General features: G+C 53.1%; 1 protein-coding gene across 3 annotated transcripts in view; it reads right to left on the bottom strand.

Moving 5' to 3' along the window:
- Positions 1-99: 99 nt before the first annotated feature.
- LOC100279206 (Serine carboxypeptidase-like 34) overlaps positions 100-23,188 on the bottom strand; it is a 29,120-nt gene continuing 6,031 nt past the window's right edge. Inside the window, exons 2-7 of one of the 3 annotated variants that reach the window (XM_008645214.4) lie at positions 1,736-1,939; positions 1,556-1,648; positions 1,040-1,425; positions 789-925; positions 482-680; positions 100-400 (exon numbers count right to left, since the gene is read on the bottom strand). In XM_008645214.4, coding sequence (XP_008643436.1) covers positions 248-400; positions 482-680; positions 789-925; positions 1,040-1,425; positions 1,556-1,648; positions 1,736-1,939 — 1,172 coding nt within the window. In that variant the 3' untranslated portion in view covers positions 100-247. Of the gene's footprint in view, positions 401-481; positions 681-788; positions 926-1,030; positions 1,426-1,555; positions 1,649-1,735; positions 1,989-23,188 lie in introns of those variants that run through there. The other 2 variants (NM_001152230.1, XM_008645213.4) reach the window with 2 other exon arrangements.

Here is a 23,188-nt window from a genome sequence, read left to right as displayed (position 1 = left end):
CTGCTGCGCAACACTACGGAGGTGTCTTGTTTAATGTTTCATATGCTGTCAGCTACTGCGACAGTCTTGGAGGACACATTCAAGAGACAGCACAGTACGTTGTGATTTTGAGCATTATGAATCTTCTCTATTAAAACCTGACTGACTTTTATTCCTGAACCTTTTCCTTTTTTTCCGATCGAATTACACATGCATCTTTGGTAGAAGCGAGAGAGAGAGAGAGAGAGAAAAGAGGGGGAGACAGCAGTTAGGGGAACGCCGTTGGGGGCATCTTGGTGCCTGCCAGGAAGTTGCTGAAGAGCGTACGCGCCTGCCGCGGCGCGTACAAAGGCACCTCATGCCCAGCGCCGCGGATCGTGACGAATGTCAGGCCCTCGTACACGATCGTCCATCCACCAACCTGTTTTTTTTCGGCGGAGGAAGACGTTAGAGTCAGTCGATGCAGCTGCTCCTGAAAAAAACAAAAGTCAGGTTAAGTTACCTGCAGATGGTCGTACCACGGCGTCCACTCCTGGACGGTCTTGAGCCCGAGCTTGTGGAGGGTGAGCCTCGTCGACGTCACGGGGATCCTTCCGTCAGTGTCGCCGCTGAACACCCACAACCTGAGGCCGCCGGCGACCAGCTTGCGGATGACGGGGAGGGTGGAGAAGGCGGCGTCGTTCCAAGTGTAGATCGCATCGCTGCATGCGCGAACAGCAGCACAGTTCGATTCGAGTTTTTAAGTTTCGGTGCTCCTAAAACCTGAAGAGTAATGAGAGAAGAGAGAGAAAGAGAGAGGCACGACGCACCTGCAGCGTGTCCAGTTGTAGCCGATCTTTGTCACGTTCGCGTGCAGCGCCGCCTGGACGTCGGGCCGATTGAAGTAGACCTCCGAGTACTCCGCCGTGCAGGGGTCGTAGCCCGCTGGCTTCATGATCCATCCTCGCTGCAATTCATCAAGATCGATGCGATGCATGCAGGAAAAAAAAACAAAAGATGAGAACTGAAACGAAGAAATGCACAGGCTTGGATGATGCTCGAAAGTACGCACGCAACGCACGTATCTGGAGAAGATCCCGGGGGCGGCGCCGTGAACGGCAACCTTCCGCGCGTAGGGCGCCGACGAGCTGGCGGGGTCGGTGCAGACCGGGGTGTAGAGGCTGTACATGTCGATGAGGCGGTACACGGCGAAGTACTCCTGGAGCGCGGCGTCGCAGGCGTCGGTGACGTTCGCCATGCCGAAGTCGCACCTGGCCTTGACGTCGCCGTACACCCGGTCGGAGATGACGGCGTGGTCCCAGGCGTAGTCGATCATGCCCGTCTGGTCCGTCTCGTCGTCCATGAGCGCGTTCCCGACCATCAGGCCCTTCAAGTTGACGTGGCTCTCCTTGTGCCCCGCCCTGTTGCCGTCGAAGATCTTCTCCGACAGCTGCGGGACGTAGTGCCCTGCACAAGCCCGAGGCGTTTCAGTTTTGTCGTCAGCCCCGTGGGCTCTGACTCACTGAACTAAGGAGTGTGCTTCAGATGTTGAGATGGGCAAAAGCAAAACTGCTCCATTCGACCGCCGGTTACTCACCGGCGTAGCTCTCGCCGGCGATGTAGAAATCGTGTGACTTGTACTGCGGGAACCTCTTGAACCAGTTGAGCAGGAATTTGTAAGCGTCGTCAGCTGCGTCCCAAAAAAAAAAATTTGTCTTGGAAATAGATTTTTCATCGTTACGGCGGTTGATCGTGATCTAGTATTACATTTACATACCGGTGATCTTGTCACCGAGCTGCAGCAGGTCGGAGCTCGTGTTTGTGTAGGAGAATCCGACGCCCACCGGGGACTCCAGGAACATAAGGTTGGCCTCTGTGTTCCAGGAGTAGTTGTTCCATCTGAGCTCCGGCTTGCCCTTCTGCACCAGGAAGGGCCCCAGCTCCTCCGCTTCCCCGTACCCAATCGACGAGCATCCGGGCCCTGCGACGGGGACGACGACAACAACACTCTTCAGTCGCTTCTGACCAAGGAGGAAAAAAAAGGTATTTCTTGCTTGTTACGACGATCGGATTACTAGATATGTCTCTGAATTACAAATGAACGAGGATGCGGGGATTTGGTAGCCAGCGTGAGACGGTGGAACAATTTTCTAAATATAAAAGACAATAAAGAAACTATATGATATAATCTTGAGCTCGTGAATGATAAATACAGTTAATAGACAAGGCGTATAGAGAATGGTGTAAAGATAGACTCGTCTCTTATATATTTTTTCAGTTAACCGACGAAAAACCCCTAAAAAAACTCCCCCTCATAGTAATACCCCTACCTCTTCTTTGGGCAGAAAACTACAAAAGAAATTGTCGTCAAATATGATGCCCTAAACCAGGGTTGGAAAAACTGGCGGTTTACCGCAGTTTATAACCTGGTTTTCCGAAAAACGATGGCGCCCGAAAACGGTTTCCCACCCGATTTTTTAAAAAAAATTCTTCAAAATTTTTAAAAATATAAAAATAGAAAAAATATGGTAACGTATATCTTATATTTATGTTTAAAAAATGAAAACCGGTGAAAATACCGGTTTACCACTGGAAAATCCCCAAACCCCATTTGAAAAACTTACGGAAACTGGTTTTTTTAAAGTGAGAGACAAAAGACTTGCCGCTCCAATATATTAGAAGGAGTAGAACTAACAGGGAAATTACAAGAAACCGAAACGACTTATAAGACTACAAGCAAACTCGTGAACCAACCTACTGAGCAGACCTACTAGCCCGCCGGACCATGGAAACAACCAACTAACTCTTTGACCACTAACGCGACCTGCTCCGCTGATCTAAGCTGATTATGAAAGATTCTATTGTTCCTCTCTAACCAAATGCTCCACCAAAAATAAATCATTAGGCTATCAAAAGATCTTCTCGAATGCTTGTTGCACCGACTTCTCAAATTCCTCTACCAATCGTACAAAGATTCAGAGCCAAAGATCCCCCTAAAGGACAAAAGATTCGCCCAAGACAATATTCTGTCCCACACCTCCCTGCTGAAGGGGCAGTCCTTGCATAAATGAACCGTCGTTTCAAAGGTCGAATTACAGAGACAACAAGAAGGATTGAAAGACCATCCCTTTTCTGAAAGTTCTCTGCTGTCAACACTCTGTTGTGTAAAAGAGTCCAAGCGAAGAAGCGACACTTACGGAAACTGGTTTCTCGATGAAATTTGGCGGTTTCTCGTGCAGTTTGAAACCTTTTTTTAAAATGAATTTAAAATGTCAAACAGATTGGTATTTGCGGTTTTCCGGCAAAAATCCGTTACCCTGGTGCACAGTTTAAGAAAATAAAGGATTTATAATTATTTTGAATCTAGCTATTAGCATTTTTCACGTTTTTACTCTGTCCCTAGTGCACCAGGAACATGGAACTGGCGTCGCCTCTTGCCTACCCGCAGAACATATTGGACTGATGGAGAGGTACGAGCAATCTTGCCTGTCCTAATGCTCTTTTTAGCAGGTATCCTATCTTATCCTCTATTTTAAATTTTAATTATATAAACAATATAATCTATAATACTAGCACTACATTTGATTGGACAGTTCCACAAAAGCTGAGACGGCAATGATAAAATGTCTAGAGTGCAAAAGTCTCATAAAGCTAGTTAGGTTAATATAGACTATTTTTGGTCTGTCCAATTTATTTTATTTTAGTCCATAAATTGTTAAATGGCGAAATTAAAACTATATTTTAATTTTTGTATTTAATAATTTAGAAACTAAAGTTAAATAAAATAGATGGACAAGAAATTAGTCCTTAGAAACCAAACATTCTCTTAATTGTTTGGGTGTAATACTTGTCGGCGTTTCGAGACAGGGGGGTCCCCAAGCCGACGAGTGAGTGTGCTGCGTGCCCCAGCCCAGATGGGTCGAGCGCGTGGGCGAGCGCGAAGGGGGGAGAGGCGAGGCGGCCGGAGCCGAGCGTGAGAGAGGTGGAAGTCCCGCGGCCTTCGTGTTCGTCCCGCGCCCAGGTCAGGTGCGCTTGCAGTAGGGGGGTTACAAGCGTCCACGCGGGTGAGGGAAGCGAGCGGCCCCAAGAGAGCGCCTGTCCCGTCCTCGGTCCCGCGCGGCCAACCTTCTCTGAGAAGGCCCTGGTCCTTCCTTTTATAGTCGTAAGGAGAGGATCCAGGTGTACAATGGGGATGTAGCAGAGTGCTACGTGTCTAGCGGAGGGAGAGCTAGCGCCCTAGGTACATGCCAATGTGGCAGCCGGAGAGATCTGGGCACCCTGCTGGCGTGATGTCGTGGCTGTAGGAGGTGTGGCGGAGCCTGATGGAGGGACAGCTGTTGGAGCGGTCGAGTCCCTGCTGACGTTGTCCTGCTTCCGTAAGAGAGCTAGGGGCCGCCGTCGTCATAGAGCTTGTGGAGCGCCATCATTGCCTCTCTGGCGGAGCTGGCCGGATGAGACGCCGGTCTTGTTCTCCGTGACCCGAGTCGATTCGGGGTGGGATGATGATGGCGCCTCCTGTTGACGTGGCGGTCTGTGCCCTAGGCAGGGCGACGTGGGGTTTCCTCCGAAGCCGAGGTTGAGTCTGCCTTCTGTTGCCGTGGCCGAGCCCGAGCCAAGGGGTCGGTCGAGGCGGAAGTCGTTCGGCCGAGGCCAGGGCGGAGTCCGAGCCCTGGGGTCGGGCGAGGCGGAGTTTCGTCGTCTTCCGGGTCTTAGCCCGAGTCCGAGCCCTGGGGTTGGGCGGAGCGGAGTTCGCCGTCTTCCGGGTCTTAGCCCGAGTCCGAGCCCTGGGGTCGGGCGGAGCGGAGTTCGCCGTCTTCCGGGTCCTAGCCCGAGTCCGAGCCCTGGGGTCGGGCGGAGCGGAGTTCGCCGTCTTCCGGGTCTTAGCCCGAGTCCGAGCCCTGGGGTCGGGCGGAGCGGAGTTCGCCGTCTTCCGGGTCTTAGCCCGAGTCCGAGCCCTGGGGTCGGGCGGAGCGGAGTTCGCCGTCTTCCGGGTCTTAGCCCGAGTCCGAGCCCTGGGGTCGGGCGGAGCGGAGTTCGCCGTCTTCCGGGTCTTAGCCCGAGTCCGAGCCCTGGGGTCGGGCGGGGCGGAGTTCGCCGTGGCGCCTTTGGCGAGGCCTGACTGCCTGTCAGACTTACTCTGTCGAGTGGCGCTGCAGTCGGAGTGGCGCAGGCGGCGCTGTCCTTCTGTCAGACTGGCCAGTGGAGCGGTGGAGTGACGGCGGTCACCTCGGCTCTGCCGGAGGCGCGTGTCAGGATAGAGGTGTCAGGCCTCCTGTGCGTTAAATGCCCCTGCAATTTGGTCAGTCGGTGTGGTGATTTAGTCAAGGTTGCTTCTGAGCGAAGCCAAGGCCTTGGGCGAGCCGGTGATGTGTCCGCCATAAAAAGGGGGCCTCGGGCGAGACGGAAGTCTCTCGAGGTCGGTTGCCTTCGGCCGAGGCTAGGCTCGGGTGAAGCGTGATCGAGTCACTCGTGTGGACTGATCCCTGACTTAATCATGCCCATCAGGCCTTTGCAGCTTTATGCTGATGGGGGTTACCAGCTGAGAATTAGGCGTCTTGAGGGTACCCCTAATTATGGTCCCCGACAGTAGCCCCCGAGCCTCGAAGGGAGTGTTAGCACTCGCTTGGAGGCTTTTGTCGCACTTTTTCGCAAGGGGACCAGCCTTTCTCGGTTGCATTTCGTTCCGGTGGGTGCGCGCGAGCGCACCCGCCGGGTGTAGCCCCCGAGGCCTCGGAGGAGTGGTTACACTCCTTCGAGGTCTTAATACTTTGGCGGGTCTGGTCGTTCCCTCATGCGAACTGGCCGTAGCCCGGGTGCACGGTCGGGGCCCAAGCTCTCGGGCTGGTATGTTGACGCTGTCAACGATTTGGCCGGAGCCGGTTTTTGCGAGAGCAGCCCCCGAGCCTCTGCACAGGGCGAGAGGACGATCAGGGACAGACTCGGCTTTTTACATACGCCCCTACGTCGCCTTTCCGCAAGGAGGAGGGGGGGAGTGCGCCATGTTACCCTCGATGGGCACCGAACATGGTGTCTCCGGTGAGCTGCAAGCGGGTAATCCGAGTGGACGTCCGTGCCCCGTTCGTTGGGGGTCGGCTAGGGGCCCAGAGGCACGCCCAAAAGTACCTGCGGGTGATTTGCCGGACCCGGTCCCCTGGCGACGGGGTCCGAGGGCTCGATGCCTCCCTCCGATGGGATTCCGTTACAAGATCGTTCCCACTGGTCTCGGAAATGTCCTAGGGTACCTCGGGAGCGCAGCCCGAGCCTCGGTTATGTATCGAACGTACCCCTGGTCATCCCTCGCTCGGTGTCTGAGGCGACTGTGAACCCTTCGGGGGCCAGCCTTCGAACCCCTGATCAGTAATGGGCGCGGAGCCCGAGTAGCCTGAGGCGGCCATGAAGCCCTTCGGGGGGCTGGCCTTCGAACCCCTGACCAGTAGTGGGTGTCGGGCCCACGCGATCTGAGGCGACTGTTGAACCCTCGGGGGGGGCCAGCCTTCGAACCCCTGATCAGTAATGGGGGGCTCGGAGCCCGGTTCCTTCGCGGAGAAGGATCCCTTTCGGGGTATCCCCCTTTCCCGGTCCCTGTTGCAAGAGATAGAGAAAGAGGAAAACGGAAAAGGATACGAAATCAGACGACGTGGCGTACCTTTTCTGACGCGGTTATTACGGCGAAGGTGAAGCGTCGCGCGCTCCTCCTGCCAGGAGCGCCGCGTGTTTCGCCGCGGAGTTAATGCGACGGGGTGAGTGGTTGGCGGGGCGGCTGAAAGGGAATTAGGCTTACACCTAGTTCCTAAATAATTTTGGTGGTTGAACTGCCCAACACAAATCTTTGGACTAACTAGTTTGCCCAAGTGTATAGATTATACAGGTATAAAAGGTTCACATCTAGCCAATAAAAAGACCAAGTGTTGGATTCAACAAAGGAGCAATAAGGCAACCGAGGGCACCTCTGGCTGGAGGCACCGGACTGTCCGGTGTGCACCGGACAGTGTCCGGTGCGCCCGTAGACTTCGTTTTCTACCCTTCGCCAGAAGACTTCGACTTCAACCCTTCGCCCTCGGGAATTCGCGGAGGCCGGCGCGCTATAATTCACCGGACTGTCCGGTGTGCACCGGACATGTCCGGTGCGCCAACGAACCGCGGCCTCCGGAACTCGTCATCCTCGGGTTTTCACGACAGCCGCTCCGCTATAATTCACCGGACTGTCCGGTGTGCACCGGACTGTCCGGTGTGCCAGCGGAGCAACGGCTCTCTGCGGCGCCAACGGCTCCCTGCGCAGCATTAAATGCGCGCGCAGCGCGCGCAGACGTCAGGGCTGCCCATACCGGTGCACCGGACATCAAACAGTGCATGTCCGGTGTGCACCGGACACCTCGGCAGGCCCACAAGTCAGAAGCTTCAACGGTCAGAATCCAACGGCAATGGTGACGTGGCAGAGGCACCGGACTGTCCGGTGTGCACCGGACTGTCCGGTGCGCCATCGAACAGAGGCTGCCAGCAACGGTCACTTTTGGTGGTTGGGGCTATAAATACCCCAACCACCCCACCATTCATTGCATCCAAGTTTTCCACTTCTCAACTACTACAAGAGCTCTAGGCATTCAATTCTAGACACATTCAAAGAGATCAAATCCTCTCCAATTCCACACAAAACCCTAGTGACTAGAGAGAGTGATTTGCCGTGTTCATTTGAGCTCTTGCGCTTGGATTGCTTCTTTTCTTTCTCACTTGTTCTTGAGATCACAACTCCATTGTAATCAAGGCAAGAGGCACCAATTGTGTGGTGGCCCTTGCGGGGAAGTTTTGTTCCCGGCTTTGATTTGAGAAGAGAAGCTCACTCGGTCCGAGGGACCGTTTGAGAGAGGGAAGGGTTGAAAGAGACCCGGCCTTTGTGGCCTCCTCAACGGGGAGTAGGTTTACAAGAACCGAACCTCGGTAAAACAAATCTCCGTGTCTCACTTGCTTATTCGCTTGGGATTTGTTTTGCGCCCTCTCTCTCGGACTCGTTTATATTTCTAACGCTAACCCGGCTTGTAGTTGTGTTTATATTTGTAAATTTCAGTTTCGCCCTATTCACCCCCCCTCTAGGCGACTATCAATTGGTATCAGAGCCGGTGCTTCATTAGAGCCTAACCGCTCGAAGTGATGTCGGGAGATCACGCCAAGAAGGAGATGGAGACCGGCGAAAAGCCCACTACAAGCTACGGGAGCACTTCATCGGAAGAGTCCCGCACCAAAAGGAGGGAGAAGAAGAAGAGCTCCTCCAACAAAGGGAAGGAGAAGAAATCTTCTTCTCACCACAAAGAGAAGAAGGAAAAATCTTCTTCCCACAAGCCACATCGGAAAGGCGACAAGCACAAGAGGATGAGGAAGGTGGTCTACTACGAGACCGACACTTCATCAACTTCTACCTCCGACTCCGATGCGCCCTCCGTCACTTCTAAGCGCCAAGAGCGCAAGAAGTATAGTAAGATCCCCCTACGCTACCCTCGCATTTCCAAACATACTCCTTTACTTTCCGTCCCATTAGGCAAACCACCAACTTTTGATGGTGAAGATTACGCTAGGTGGAGCGATTTAATGCGATTTCATCTAATCTCGCTCCACAAAAGTATATGGGATGTTGTTGAGTTTGGTGCACAGGTACCGTCGGTAGGGGATGAAAACTATGATGAGGATGAGGCGGCCCAAATCGAGCACTTCAACTCTCAAGCCACAACCATACTCCTTGCCTCTCTAAGCAAGGAAGAATACAACAAAGTGCAAGGGTTGAAAAATGCAAAGGAGATTTGGGATGTGCTCAAAACTGCGCACGAGGGAGATGAGCTCACCAAGATCACCAAGCGGGAAACGATCGAGGGGGAGCTCGGTCGGTTCCGGCTTCACAAAGGGGAGGAGCCACAACACATGTACAACCGGCTCAAGACTTTGGTGAACCAAGTGCGCAACCTCGGGAGCAAGAAGTGGGACGATCACGAAGTGGTAAATGTTATTTTAAGATCTCTCATTTTTCTTAATCCCACTCAAGTTCAATTGATTCGTGGTAATCCCAGATATACTAAAATGACCCCCGAGGAAGTTATCGGGCATTTTGTAAGTTTTGAGTGCATGATAGAAGGCTCGAGGAAAATCAACGAGCTTGGCGACTCATCCGAAGCCCAACCCGTTGCATTCAAGGCAACGGAGGAGAAGAAGGAGGAGGCTACACCAAGTCGACAACCAATCGACGCCTCCAAGCTCGACAATGAGGAAATGGCGCTCGTCATCAAGAGCTTCCGCCAAATCCTCAAACAAAGGAGGGGGAAAGACTACAAGTCCCGCTCCAAGAAGGTTTGCTACAAGTGTGGTAAGCCCGGTCATTTTATTGCTAAATGTCCTATATCTAGTGACAGTGACCGAGGCGACGACAAGAGGGGGAGAAGAAAGGAAAAGAAAAGATACTACAAGAAGAAGGGCGGCGATGCCCATGTTTGTCGGGAATGGGATTCCGACGAAAGCTCAAGCGACTCCTCCGACGACGAGGACGCCGCCAACATCGCCGTCACCAAGGGACTCCTCTTCCCCAACGTTGGCCACAAGTGCCTCATGGCAAAGGACGGCAAAAAGAAGAAGGTTAAATCCAACTCCTCCACTAAATATGAATCTTCTAGTGATGATAATGCTAGTGATGAGGAGGATAATTTGCGTTCCCTTTTTGCCAACCTCAACATAGCTCAAAAAGAAAAATTGAATGAATTGGTTAGTGCTATTCATGAAAAGGACAACCTTTTGGATTCCCAAGAGGATTGTCTAATTAAAGAAAACAAAAAACATGTTAAGGTTAAAAAGGCTTATGCTCTAGAAGTAGAAAAATGTGAAAAATTATCTAGTGAGCTAAGCACTTGCCGTGAAATAATTGACAACCTTAGGAATGAAAATGCTATTTTAAATGCTAAGGTTGATTCTCATGCTTGTGATGTTTCAATTTCCACTCCTAGAGATAATAATGATGATTTGATTGCTAGGATTGAAGAATTGAACATTTCTCTTACTAGTCTTAGAATTGAGAATGAAAAATTGCTTGCTAAGGCTAAGGATTTTGATGTTTGCAATACTACCATTGCCAATCTTAGAGATAAAAATGATATTCTTCATGCTAAGATTGTTGAACTTAATTCTTGCAAACCATCTACATCTATTGTTGAGCATGTATCTATTTGTACTAGATGTAGAAATGTTGATATTGATGCTATTCATGATCATATGGCTTTAATTAAACAACAAAATGATCATATAGCAAAACTAGATGCTAAAATTGCCGAGCATAACTTAGAAAATGAAAAATTTAAATTTGCTAGAAGTATGCTCTATAATGGGAGACGCCCTGGCATCAAGGATGGCATTGGCTTCCAAAGGGGAGACAATGTCAAACTTAATGCCCCTCCTAAAAATTTGTCTAACTTTGTTAAGGGCAAAGCTCCCATGCCTCAGGATAACGAGGGTTACATTTTGTACCCTGCCGGTTATCCTGAGAGCAAAATTAGGAGAATTCACTCTAGGAAGTCTCACTCTGGCCCCAATCATGCTTTCATGTATAAGGGTGAGACATCTAGTTCTAGGCAACCAACCCGTGCCAAGTTGCCTAAGAAGAAAATTCCTAATGCATCAAATGAACATAGCATTTCATTTAAGACTTTTGATGCATCATATGTTTTGACTAACAAATCCGGCAAGGTCGTTGCCAAGTTTGTTGGGGGCAAACACAAGGGCTCCAAGGCTTGTGTTTGGGTACCCAAAGTTCTTGTATCTAATGCCAAAGGACCCAAAACAGTTTGGGTACCTAAAGTCAAGAACTAAATTTGTTTTGTAGGTTTATGCATCCGGGGGCTCAAGTTGGATACTCGACAGCGGGTGCACAAACCACATGACCGGGGAGAAAAGGATGTTCTCCTCATATGAGAAAAACAAAGATCCCCAACGAGCTATCACATTCGGGGATGGAAATCAAGGTTTAGTCAAAGGACTTGGTAAAATTGCTATATCTCCTGACCATTCCATTTCCAATGTTTTTCTTGTAGATTCCTTAGATTACAACTTGCTTTCCGTTTCTCAATTATGTCAAATGGGCTACAACTGTCTATTCACTGATGTTGGTGTCACTGTCTTTAGAAGAAGTGATGATTCAATAGCATTTAAGGGAGTGTTAGAGGGTCAGCTATACTTGGTAGATTTTGATAGAGCTGAACTCGACACTTGCTTAATTGCTAAGACTAACATGGGTTGGCTCTGGCATCGTCGACTAGCCCATGTTGGGATGAAGAATCTTCATAAGCTTCTAAAGGGAGAGCACATTTTAGGATTAACAAATGTTCATTTTGAGAAAGACAGGATTTGTAGCGCATGCCAGGCAGGGAAGCAAGTTGGAGTCCATCACCCACACAAGAACATCATGACGACCGACAGGCCGCTTGAGCTACTCCACATGGATCTATTCGGCCCGATTGCTTACATAAGCATCGGCGGGAGTAAGTATTGTCTTGTTATTGTGGATGATTATTCTCGCTTCACTTGGGTATTCTTTTTACAGGAAAAATCTCAAACCCAAGAGACCTTAAAGGGATTCTTGAGACGAGCTCAAAATGAGTTCGGCTTAAGGATCAAGAAAATAAGAAGCGACAACGGGACGGAGTTCAAGAACTCTCAAATTGAAGGCTTCCTTGAGGAGGAGGGCATCAAGCATGAGTTCTCCTCTCCCTACACGCCACAACAAAATGGTGTAGTGGAGAGGAAGAATCGAACTCTATTGGACATGGCAAGAACCATGCTTGATGAGTACAAGACACCGGACCGGTTTTGGGCCGAAGCGGTCAACACCGCCTGCTACGCCATCAACCGGTTATATCTTCACCGAATCCTCAAGAAGACATCATATGAACTCCTAACCGATAAAAAGCCCAACATTTCATATTTTAGAGTTTTTGGTAGCAAATGCTTCATTCTTATTAAAAGAGGTAGAAAATCTAAATTTGCTCCTAAAACTGTAGAAGGCTTTTTACTTGGTTATGACTCAAACACAAGGGCATATAGGGTCTTTAACAAGTCCACTGGACTAGTTGAAGTCTCTTGTGACGTTGTGTTTGATGAAACTAACGGCTCTCAAGTAGAGCAAGTTGATCTTGATGAGATAGGTGAAGAACAGGCTCCATGCATCGCGCTAAGGAACATGTCCATCGGGGATGTGTGTCCTAAGGAGTCCGAAGAGCCTCCAAGTACACAAGATCAACCATCCTCCTCCATGCAAGCATCTCCACCAACTCAAAATGAGGATGAGGCTCAAAATGATGAAGAGCAAAATCAAGAAGACGAGCCACCTCAAGATGATAGCAATGATCAAGGGGGAGATACAAATGATCAAGAAAAGGAGGATGAGGAAGAACCAAGACCGCCACACCCAAGAGTCCACCAAGCAATCCAACGAGATCACCCCGTCGACACCATCCTCGGCGACATTCATAAGGGGGTAACTACTCGATCTCGGGTTGCTCATTTTTGTGAACATTACTCTTTTGTTTCCTCTATTGAGCCACACAGGGTAGAGGAAGCTCTCCAAGATTCGGATTGGGTGGTGGCGATGCAAGAGGAGCTCAACAATTTCACGAGGAATGAGGTCTGGCATTTAGTTCCACGTCCTAACCAAAATGTTGTAGGAACCAAATGGGTCTTCCGCAACAAGCAAGATGAGCATGGTGTGGTGACAAGGAACAAAGCTCGACTCGTAGCCAAAGGGTATTCACAAGTCGAAGGTTTGGATTTCGGTGAAACCTATGCACCCGTAGCTAGGCTTGAGTCAATTCGCATATTATTGGCCTATGCTACTTACCATGGCTTTAAGCTCTATCAAATGGACGTGAAAAGTGCTTTCCTCAATGGACCGATCAAGGAAGAGGTCTATGTTGAGCAACCCCCCGGCTTTGAAGACAGTGAGTATCCTAATCATGTCTATAGGCTCTCTAAGGCGCTTTATGGGCTCAAGCAAGCCCCAAGAGCATGGTATGAATGCCTTAGAGATTTCCTTATTAATAATGGCTTCAAAGTTGGCAAGGCCGATCCTACACTCTTTACTAAAACTCTTGAAAATGACTTGTTTGTATGCCAAATTTATGTTGATGATATTATATTTGGGTCTACTAACAAGTCTACATGTGAAGAGTTTAGTAGGATCATGACACAGAAATTCGAGATGTCGATGATGGGGGAGTTGAAGTATTTTCTAGGATTCCAAGTCAAGCAACTCCGAGAGGGCACCTTCATTAGCCAAACGAAGTACACTCAAGACATTCTTGCTAAGTTTGGGATGAAGGATGCCAAACCCATCAAGACACCCATGGGAACTAATGGGCATCTCGACCTCGACACGGGAGGTAAGTCCGTGGATCAAAAGGTATACCGGTCGATGATTGGTTCATTGCTTTATTTATGTGCATCTCGACCGGACATTATGCTTTCCGTTTGCATGTGTGCAAGATTCCAATCCGACCCTAAGGAATCCCACCTTACGGCCGTAAAACGAATCTTGAGATATTTGGCTTATACACCTAAGTTTGGGCTTTGGTACCCTCGGGGATCCACATTTGATTTGATTGGTTATTCGGATGCCGATTGGGCGGGGTGCAAAATTAATAGGAAGAGCACATCAGGGACTTGCCAGTTCTTGGGAAGATCCTTGGTGTCTTGGGCTTCAAAGAAGCAAAATTCGGTCGCTCTTTCCACCGCCGAAGCCGAGTACATTGCCGCAGGACATTGTTGCGCGCAATTGCTTTGGATGAGGCAAACCCTGCGGGACTACGGTTACAAATTAACCAAAGTCCCTTTGCTATGTGATAATGAGAGTGCAATTAAAATGGCCGACAATCCCGTCGAGCATAGCCGCACTAAGCACATAGCCATTCGGTATCATTTTCTTAGGGATCACCAACAAAAGGGGGATATCGAGATTTCTTACATTAATACTAAAGATCAATTAGCCGACATCTTTACCAAGCCACTTGATGAACAATCTTTTACCAGACTTAGGCATGAGCTCAATATTCTTGATTCTAGAAATTTCTTTTGCTAGCTTGCACACATAGCTCATTTAAATACCTTTGATCATATCTCTTTTATATGCTATGACTAATGTGTTTTCAAGTCTATTTCAAACCAAGTCATAGGTATATTGAAAGGGAATTGGAGTCTTCGGCGAAGACAAAGGCTTCCACTCCGTAACTCATGCTTCGCCATTACTCCGAGCAACTCTCTATTCCTTGGGGAGAAATGAGCATCAAAGAAAAGGACTTCATCCTTGGGGGAGAGAGTAAAAGCTCAAAAGCAAAAGGACCGGACTTCATCTTTGGTATAATCTTAACTCGTTACTTATGACCAAAGGGGAAGAAATTACTTCGAGGGCTCTAATGATTCCGTTTTTGGCGATTCATGCCAAAAAGGGGGAGAAATGAGCCCAAAGCAAAAGGACCGCACCACCACCACCAAATTCAAAAACTTAGTGCTTTCCAAAAGTATTTATCATTTGGTATCCTATTGTGTTCAAAAGAGGGAGAAAGTAGTATTTCAAAAATGGTATATCAAAACCCTCTTGAACACTAAGAGGTGGATCTCTTTTAGGGGGAGTTTAGTCAAAGGAAAAGCATTTGAAATAGGGGGAGACAATTTCAAATCTTGAAAATGCTTTGCAAACTCTTATTCATTTACCTTTGACTATTTGCAAAAGATCTTTGAAATGGATTTACAAAAAGAATTTGCAAAAACAAAACATGTGGTGCAAACATGGTCCAAAATGTTATATAAGAAAGAAACATTCCTTGCATATCTTGTAAGTAGTTATATTGGCTCAATTCCAAGTAACCTTTGCACTTACATTATGTAAACTAGTTCAATTATGCACTTCTATATTTGCTTTGGTTTGTGTTGGCATCAATCACCAAAAAGGGGGAGATTGAAAGGGAATTAGGCTTACACCTAGTTCCTAAATAATTTTGGTGGTTGAACTGCCCAACACAAATCTTTGGACTAACTAGTTTGCCCAAGTGTATAGATTATACAGGTATAAAAGGTTCACATCTAGCCAATAAAAAGACCAAGTGTTGGATTCAACAAAGGAGCAATAAGGCAACCGAGGGCACCTCTGGCTGGAGGCACCGGACTGTCCGGTGTGCACCGGACAGTGTCCGGTGCGCCCGTAGACTTCGTTTTCTACCCTTCGCCAGAAGACTTCGACTTCAACCCTTCGCCCTCGGGAATTCGCGGAGGCCGGCGCGCTATAATTCACCGGACTGTCCGGTGTGCACCGGACATGTCCGGTGCGCCAACGAACCGCGGCCTCCGGAACTCGTCATCCTCGGGTTTTCACGACAGCCGCTCCGCTATAATTCACCGGACTGTCCGGTGTGCACCGGACTGTCCGGTGTGCCAGCGGAGCAACGGCTCTCTGCGGCGCCAACGGCTCCCTGCGCAGCATTAAATGCGCGCGCAGCGCGCGCAGACGTCAGGGCTGCCCATACCGGTGCACCGGACATCAAACAGTGCATGTCCGGTGTGCACCGGACACCTCGGCAGGCCCACAAGTCAGAAGCTTCAACGGTCAGAATCCAACGGCAATGGTGACGTGGCAGAGGCACCGGACTGTCCGGTGTGCACCGGACTGTCCGGTGCGCCATCGAACAGAGGCTGCCAGCAACGGTCACTTTTGGTGGTTGGGGCTATAAATACCCCAACCACCCCACCATTCATTGCATCCAAGTTTTCCACTTCTCAACTACTACAAGAGCTCTAGGCATTCAATTCTAGACACATTCAAAGAGATCAAATCCTCTCCAATTCCACACAAAACCCTAATGACTAGAGAGAGTGATTTGCCGTGTTCATTTGAGCTCTTGCGCTTGGATTGCTTCTTTTCTTTCTCACTTGTTCTTGAGATCACAACTCCATTGTAATCAAGGCAAGAGGCACCAATTGTGTGGTGGCCCTTGCGGGGAAGTTTTGTTCCCGGCTTTGATTTGAGAAGAGAAGCTCACTCGGTCCGAGGGACCGTTTGAGAGAGGGAAGGGTTGAAAGAGACCCGGCCTTTGTGGCCTCCTCAACGGGGAGTAGGTTTACAAGAACCGAACCTCGGTAAAACAAATCTCCGTGTCTCACTTGCTTATTCGCTTGGGATTTGTTTTGCGCCCTCTCTCTCGGACTCGTTTATATTTCTAACGCTAACCCGGCTTGTAGTTGTGTTTATATTTGTAAATTTCAGTTTCGCCCTATTCACCCCCCCTCTAGGCGACTATCAGCGGCGTTGCGCGCGTGCGATCCGTTCGAGGAATGGGTCACGGGTGCACCGTCTTCACACCGTGAGAGGAGGCTCCCTTGCTGTCTCAGGATGGGACGTGAGCCTGGCTGACGACGTGACTGCTGTGCCCGCCCGCCTGCCACCGCTATTACTGCCGGCCCACTTTCGGTCGCTTTGACCGACGCGCCAGTCTGGCGCTGTTGGGTCGCCTCGAGTCGTGGCATAGGCTTCGCAACCGAAGGGGCGCGATGGTGGCACAAGTGGCGGTGCAGTTGCTTGCATGCAGCAACTGGCGCGCCGGTTGCTCGACGCGTGGGCCTGGGTTCCAGGCTGGCGTGTCAGAAGTCGGAGAAGCGCGTCCATCTGGCGCGGTTGCATGCCGCCTGCATGGCTGCCCGCCCCTTCCGCCCGTTGGTCTGGGCGAAAATGGGGGGTCGCCTGTAACCGCTGGACGGTCGTGCGCACCATGCGCGGCGGTTTGGCTTCTTCTGCCCTGAGCCGGCTTGCATGACATGCGGGACCCAGCCCCCGAGTCGCAGGGGAGGGCCTTGGAGCGTGTTGGAGAAGACTCGGTCCGTGGCGCTTGGGGGCGCACGTAGGGGGAGTTGCCTTTAAAAGGAGGGAGGCTCCCTTCGTAAGGCAACCATGTCTTCTTCCTCCCTTAAGCGTCGGGTCTTCCCGTCTTCCAAGCCCCCGGATGGGGGGTATCCGCCGCCTTTCCGCCTCCTCGTTGGAGGAACGCAACTTCATGGGAGCTGGTACCTCTCAGCCATCGTTCGGCTTCAAGGATTTTCATCAGCCGGCCCGGCCGTACCCCCATGCCGACGATCACCCAGGATGGTGACTGTCGGTTTCTGGGTGGGGAAGAGCAAGCCAGGCTGCGATCTTGGTCCCACCCTCAGCTTCAAGGATGTTCATCATCCCCGCTGGGGCGGGAGCCACGCTGAGCCGGCGCTCTACCTTCCGCGTGGGTCCACGGGTCGCCCTTTCCCGTGGCGCTTGGGGGTAGAGGCGTTCGCTGGCCCTGCGGACGGCGCGGACTTCGATAACGTGGGGCTGAACGACGGCGAGCGTCGTCACCTCCAGCGTGTCGGAGTCGTCGGCCGGGCTTCCGGCGACCCCTCCTACCGGAGGGCGGCCGCCGCATCGTGTGCACGGGAGGACCACCCAGGGTTCCGCGCGCCATTAGGGCGGCGTTCGTGTTCTGGGGTGGTCCTGCTTTTGCACTGGGATGGCGCCCTTGCACAGAGGCCGGCGCCCCACTCATCTGGGAGGATTTGAGTGGGGATCTGCCGGGGGGCTGGTGTCCCCTGCCATCGGCGTTGATGCGGAGACGGCTTGAGAAGTCCTCGTCACCGACGGGATCACTGCCATCACCGGCGCCTCGGGCTACCGCGCCGGTGTGCTTGTCCTCGCCCCTCGAGCGTCGGCGAGGGCGAGGGCAAGATCGCAGCAGCGCCGACCCACTGTTGCCGTAGTCAGGACGGGCGGCGGTGAGCCGGCCATCGGCCTTCTGTGGTTCCGCAGGCCTTCCCCATGGAGTGGGGTCGTTCGTACCTGCGGAGGGGGGAACCGGAGTTCCGTTGGTAGTGGCATCTCGTATGCCAGTGGTCCTCGTTCATTGTGGCTGTCGAGGCCTGAACGTGTATGTAACTTCGGCACTGAGCCGTGTTTTTTCCTCACTTTCGAGCACTAGGTCTCGCCTATTTGATTATCTGAACTGCTTTACCAAGCATGAGTTGCCCCGTGTCAAGGTGACGGGTGAGGTATCCGTATCCCGGAGGCGTAGGAATCCCTCGGCCCGTTCGGCCTTGTTATGTGAGGCTCCTCTAGCTTAGTTGAAGAGACCCCTCGGTCGCCCTTCGGTGGATCGAGGCCGGGGGTAGCGATATCAGTATGAACAGAGGCGGAGTTGGCTCGAGAATGGGAACCTGGTTGGCCGGAGCCTAGCCGTGTTGTCCGTCAGCGGGGCCGACGCCAAAGTCGATCAGTCGAGGCCTCGGATCGGGCTGGCGCCCTTGGGAGCCGGTTGACCGAGGCCCCAGGGGTAACCGGTTGAGCCGCCTGCTCGGGCCGGATTCCCGGAGGAGCCCCTGGACCGCGGCGCTGCCCGAGGCTGGGTCGGGCTTTGCTAAAGACGTCGTCGATGCCAAGGGTGCTACAGCTCCCTTCGGCATGAAGACCCGAGCCTGCAGGATCCGATCATCTTGTAGCGTGTGCTTCCTGCGGCCGCCGAGGCCAGAAGAAAACACCCTCGCTGCACTTGCGAAGCTGCGCCTTTTTTCCTCCTGTTTCGAGCATCTGGACTTCGTCGGTAACAGGGATGTTTGTGTGAGCAAGAGCTGCTTTTCGCGGAAGGGACGAGTGAGGTATCCGTATCCCAAAGGCGTGGGAATCCCTCGGCTCGGTCGGCCTTGCCGCTTACGCGTACTTTCACCCGTCCATGAGGCCATGTCCCCGACTTAGTCGAGGAAGCTTGAAGGACTGCTTCGGCAGGAGAGCTTCCGAACGTGATGACTCGTTCGGTCCACGGAGTCGCTTTATCCGAGCGCAAGTTACTTATCGCAGAAGGGGACGAGTGAGGTATCCGTATCCCGGAGGCGTAGGAGTCCCTCGGCTCGGTCAGCCTTGGCTGCTTACGTGCACCTCGTCGTTTCCAGGATCCGCTTTCCGAAGTAGTCAAGAAGCACGAAAGAAATCCTGCTAAAAAGAGATCCTTTTTCGAGGAAAAATTCGACGCAGAGGGGGTCTCCCCCCTTTTAGCCCCCGAGGGAGGGTCGGGTTTTGCCGAGGCTAGGCCGACCCTTCCTTGACAACTAAACTTTGCGTAGGTGCGAGGTATATGAACAACTTGAAAACATCTTAAGGATAGAAGCGACGTAGCTGTTTGATGTTCCAAGCGTTGCCGTAGATCTCGCCTTGATTGCTGGCCAGCTTGTATGTTCCGGGCTTCAGAACTTTGGCGATGGCGAATGGCCCTTCCCAGGGGGGCGTGAGCTTGTGCCTCCCTCGGGCGTCTTGTCGCAGCCGAAGCACCAGGTCGCCCACCTGGAGTTCTCGGGACCGGACCCCTCGGGCGTGGTAGCGTCGCAGGGACTGTTGGTACCGCGCCGAGTGTAGTAAGGCCCTGTCCCGAGCTTCCTCCAACTGGTCCAGCGATTCCTCTCGGCTGGCTTGGTTGCTTTGTTCGGTGTAGGCCCTCGCCCTTGGGGAGCCGTATTCCAGGTCAGTGGGCAAGATAGCTTCAGCCCCGTAGACCAGGAAAAACGGCGTGAAGCCCGTGGCACGACTCGGCGTCGTCCTTAGGCTCCAGACCACCGAGGGGAGTTCCTTCATCCATCGCCTTCCGAACTTGTTGAGGTCGTTGTAGATCCGAGGCTTGAGCCCTTGTAGAATCATGCCGTTGGCACGCTCTACCTGCCCATTCGACATGGGATGAGCCACGGCGGCCCAGTCCACCCGGATATGGTGATCTTCGCAAAAATCCAAGAATTTTTTGCCGGTGAACTGGGTGCCGTTGTCGGTGATGATGGAGTTCGGGACCCCGAAGCGATGGATGATGTTGGTGAAGAATGCCACCGCCTGCTCGGACCTGATGCTGTTCAGGGGTCGGACCTCGATCCACTTGGAGAATTTGTCGATGGCGACCAGCAGGTGCGTGTAGCCCCCGGGCGCCTTCTGCAAGGGACCGACGAGGTCCAGACCCCATACAGCGAAGGGCCAGGTTGGTATTGTCTGCAGAGCCTGAGCGGGCAGGTGTGTCCGCTTCGCATAGAATTGGCACCCTTCGCAGGTGCGGACAATTCTAGTGGCGTCAGCCACCGCCGTTGGCCAGTAGAAGCCTTGCCGGAAGGCATTTCCAACAAGGGCTCGGGGTGCTGCGTGGTGGCCGCAAGCCCCCGAGTGTACTTCTTGCAGCAGTTCCCGACCTTCGGCGATGGGGATGCATCGCTGGAGGATGCCCGAGGGGCTGCGATGGTAGAGTTCCTCTTCGTCGCCCAGCAAGACGAATGACTTGGCGCGTCGCGCTACCCGCCGAGCCTCGACTTGGTCGAGGGGTAGCTCTCCTCGACGGAGATATTGCAGGTATGGGGCCTGCCAATCTTGGTCTGGCGTGGCCCCGCTCTGCCCTTCCTCGACGTTCAACGCCCCGTCCTCGGGGGCCGAGGGTACCTCGGGCTGAGCCGAGGGTACCTTGGGCTGAGCCGAGGATACCTCGGGCTGAGCCGAGGGTACCTCGGGCTGAGCCGAGGGTACCTCAGGCTCGGGCGCGTCGTCGAGCTTGACGGAGGGTTGATGCAGATCCCGGGAGAAGACGTCCGGGGGGACTGTCGTTCGCCCCGAGGCTATCTTGGCCAGCTCGTCTGCGGTTTCGTTGTAGCGCCGAGCGATGTGGTTGAGCTCGAGCCCGAAGAACTTGTCTTCCAGGCGCCGAACCTCGTCGCAGTAGGCCTCCATCTTCGGGTCGCGGCAGTGGGAGTTCTTCATGACTTGGTCGATGATGAGCCGCGAATCACCGCGGGCGTCGAGGCGTCTGACCCCTAGCTCGATGGCGATCCGCAATCCGTTGACCAGAGCTTCGTACTCGGCCACATTGTTGGACGCCGGGAAGTGGAGGCGCAGCACGTAGCGCAAGCGCTTTCCGAGGGGCGAGATGAAGAGAAGGCCCGCACCGGCCCCCGTCTTCATCAGCGACCCGTCGAAAAACATGGTCCAGAGCTCCGGTTGGATCGGAGTCGTTGGTAGTTGGGTGTCGACCCATTCAGCCACGAAATCCGCCAACACTTGGGACTTGATGGCCTTCCGAGGGGCGAACGAGATCGTTTCGCCCATGATCTCCACTGCCCACTTTGCGATCCTGCCCGAGGCCTCTCGGCACTGGATGATCTCCCCCAGGGGGAAGGATGACACCACAGTTACCGGATGGGACTCGAAGTAGTGTCGTAGCTTCCGCCTCGTCAGGATCACAGCATACAGCAGCTTTTGAACTTGTGGGTAGCGGATCTTGGTCTCGGACAGCACTTCGCAGATGAAGTAGACCGGCCTCTGAACGGGCAATGTATGCCCTTCCTCCTGCCTTTCGACCACAATCGCGGCGCTAACCACCTGAGTGGTCGCGGCGACGTAGACCAAGAGGGTTTCTCCGTCCGCCGGCGGCACCAAGACTGGCGCCTTTGTAAGGAGCGCCTTCAGGTTGCCGAGGGCTTCCTTGGCCTCAGGGGTCCAAACGAAACACTCGGCCTTCCTTAAGAGGCGGTACAGAGGCAGACCTCTTTCGCCGAGGCGTGAGATGAAGCGGCTCAGGGCCGCGAGGCATCCCATGACCCTCTGTACCCCTTTTAAGTCCTTGATGGGTCCCATGCTGGTGATGGCCGCAATCTTCTCCGGGTTGGCCTCGATGCCTCGCTCAGAGACGATGAACCCTAGGAGCATGCCTCGGGGCACCCCGAAGACACACTTCTCAGGATTAAGCTTGACTCCTTTCGCCTTGAGACACCGGAATGTCACTTCAAGGTCGGAGAGGAGGTTGGGAGCCTTCCGTGTCTTGACCACGATGTCATCGACGTAGGCCTCGACTGTGCGACCGATGTGTTCGCCGAACACATGGTTCATGCACCGCTGGTACGTCGCGCCTGCATTCCTCAGGCCGAACGGCATGGTGACGTAGCAGTACATGCCGAACGGCGTGATGAAAGAAGTCGCGAGCTGGTCGGACCCTTTCATCCGGATCTGGTGATACCCCGAGTAGGCATCGAGGAAGGACAGGGTTTCGCACCCAGCAGTGGAATCCACGATTTGGTCGATGCGAGGCAGAGGGTAGGGAACCTTCGGACATGCTTTGTTGAGACCAGTGTAGTCTACACACATCCGCCATTTCCCCCCTTTCTTCCTCACAAGCACAGGGTTGGCAAGCCATTCGGGATGGAATACCTCTTTGATGAACCCTGCCGCCATTAGCTTGTGGATCTCTTCGCCAATCGCTCTACGCTTCTCCTCGTCGAATCGGCGCAGAGGCTGCCTGACGGGTCGGGCTCCGGCCCGAATATCCAGCGAGTGCTCGGCGACATCCCTCGGTATGCCGGGCATGTCCGAGGGACTCCACGCAAAGACGTCGGCGTTTGCGCGGAGAAAGTCGACGAGCACTGCTTCCTATTTGGGGTCGAGCCCGGAACCGATCCGGATCTGCTTGGTGGTGTCGCCGCTGGGGTCGAGGGGGACGGCCTTGACCGTCTCCGCTGGCTCGAAGTTGCCGGCATGGCGCTTCACGTCTGGGACCTCCTTGGAGAGGTTCTCCAGGTCGGCGATGAGGGCCTCGGACTCGGCGAGGGCCTCGGCGTACTCCACGCACTCCACGTCGCATTCGAACGCGTGTTTGTACGTGGGGCCGACGGTGATGACCCCGTTGGGGCCCGGCATCTTGAGCTTCAGGTAGGTGTAGTTGGGGACGGCCATGAACTTCGCGTAGCATGGCCTCCCTAACACGGCGTGGTAGGTTCCTCGGAACCCGACCACTTCGAACGTCAGGGTCTCCCTTCGGAAGTTGGAGGGTGTCCCAAAGCAGACTGGGAGATCGAGTCGCCCGAGGGGCTGGACGCGCTTCCCAGGGATGATCCCGTGGAAGGGCGCAGCGCCTGCTCGGACGGAGGACGGATCGACGCGCAGAAGCTTGAGGGTCTCGGCGTAGATGATGTTGAGGCAGCTGCCCCCGTCCATCAGGACCTTGGTGAGCCTGACATCGCCGACAACGGGGTCGACGACGAGCGGGTATTTCCCCGGGCTCGGCACATGGTCGGGGTGGTCGGCCCGGTCGAAAGTGATGGGCTTGTCGGACCAGTCTAGGTAGACTGGCGCCGCCACCTTCACCGAGCAGACCTTGCGGTGCCGAGCCGAGGTATTCGCCGCATGCCCTCCATAGATCAT

The sequence above is a fragment of the Zea mays genome, chromosome 5, assembly GCF_902167145.1.
Source record: "Zea mays cultivar B73 chromosome 5, Zm-B73-REFERENCE-NAM-5.0, whole genome shotgun sequence".
NCBI lineage: Eukaryota > Viridiplantae > Streptophyta > Magnoliopsida > Poales > Poaceae > Zea > Zea mays.
This window is presented reverse-complemented; position numbering and strand designations above follow the sequence as displayed.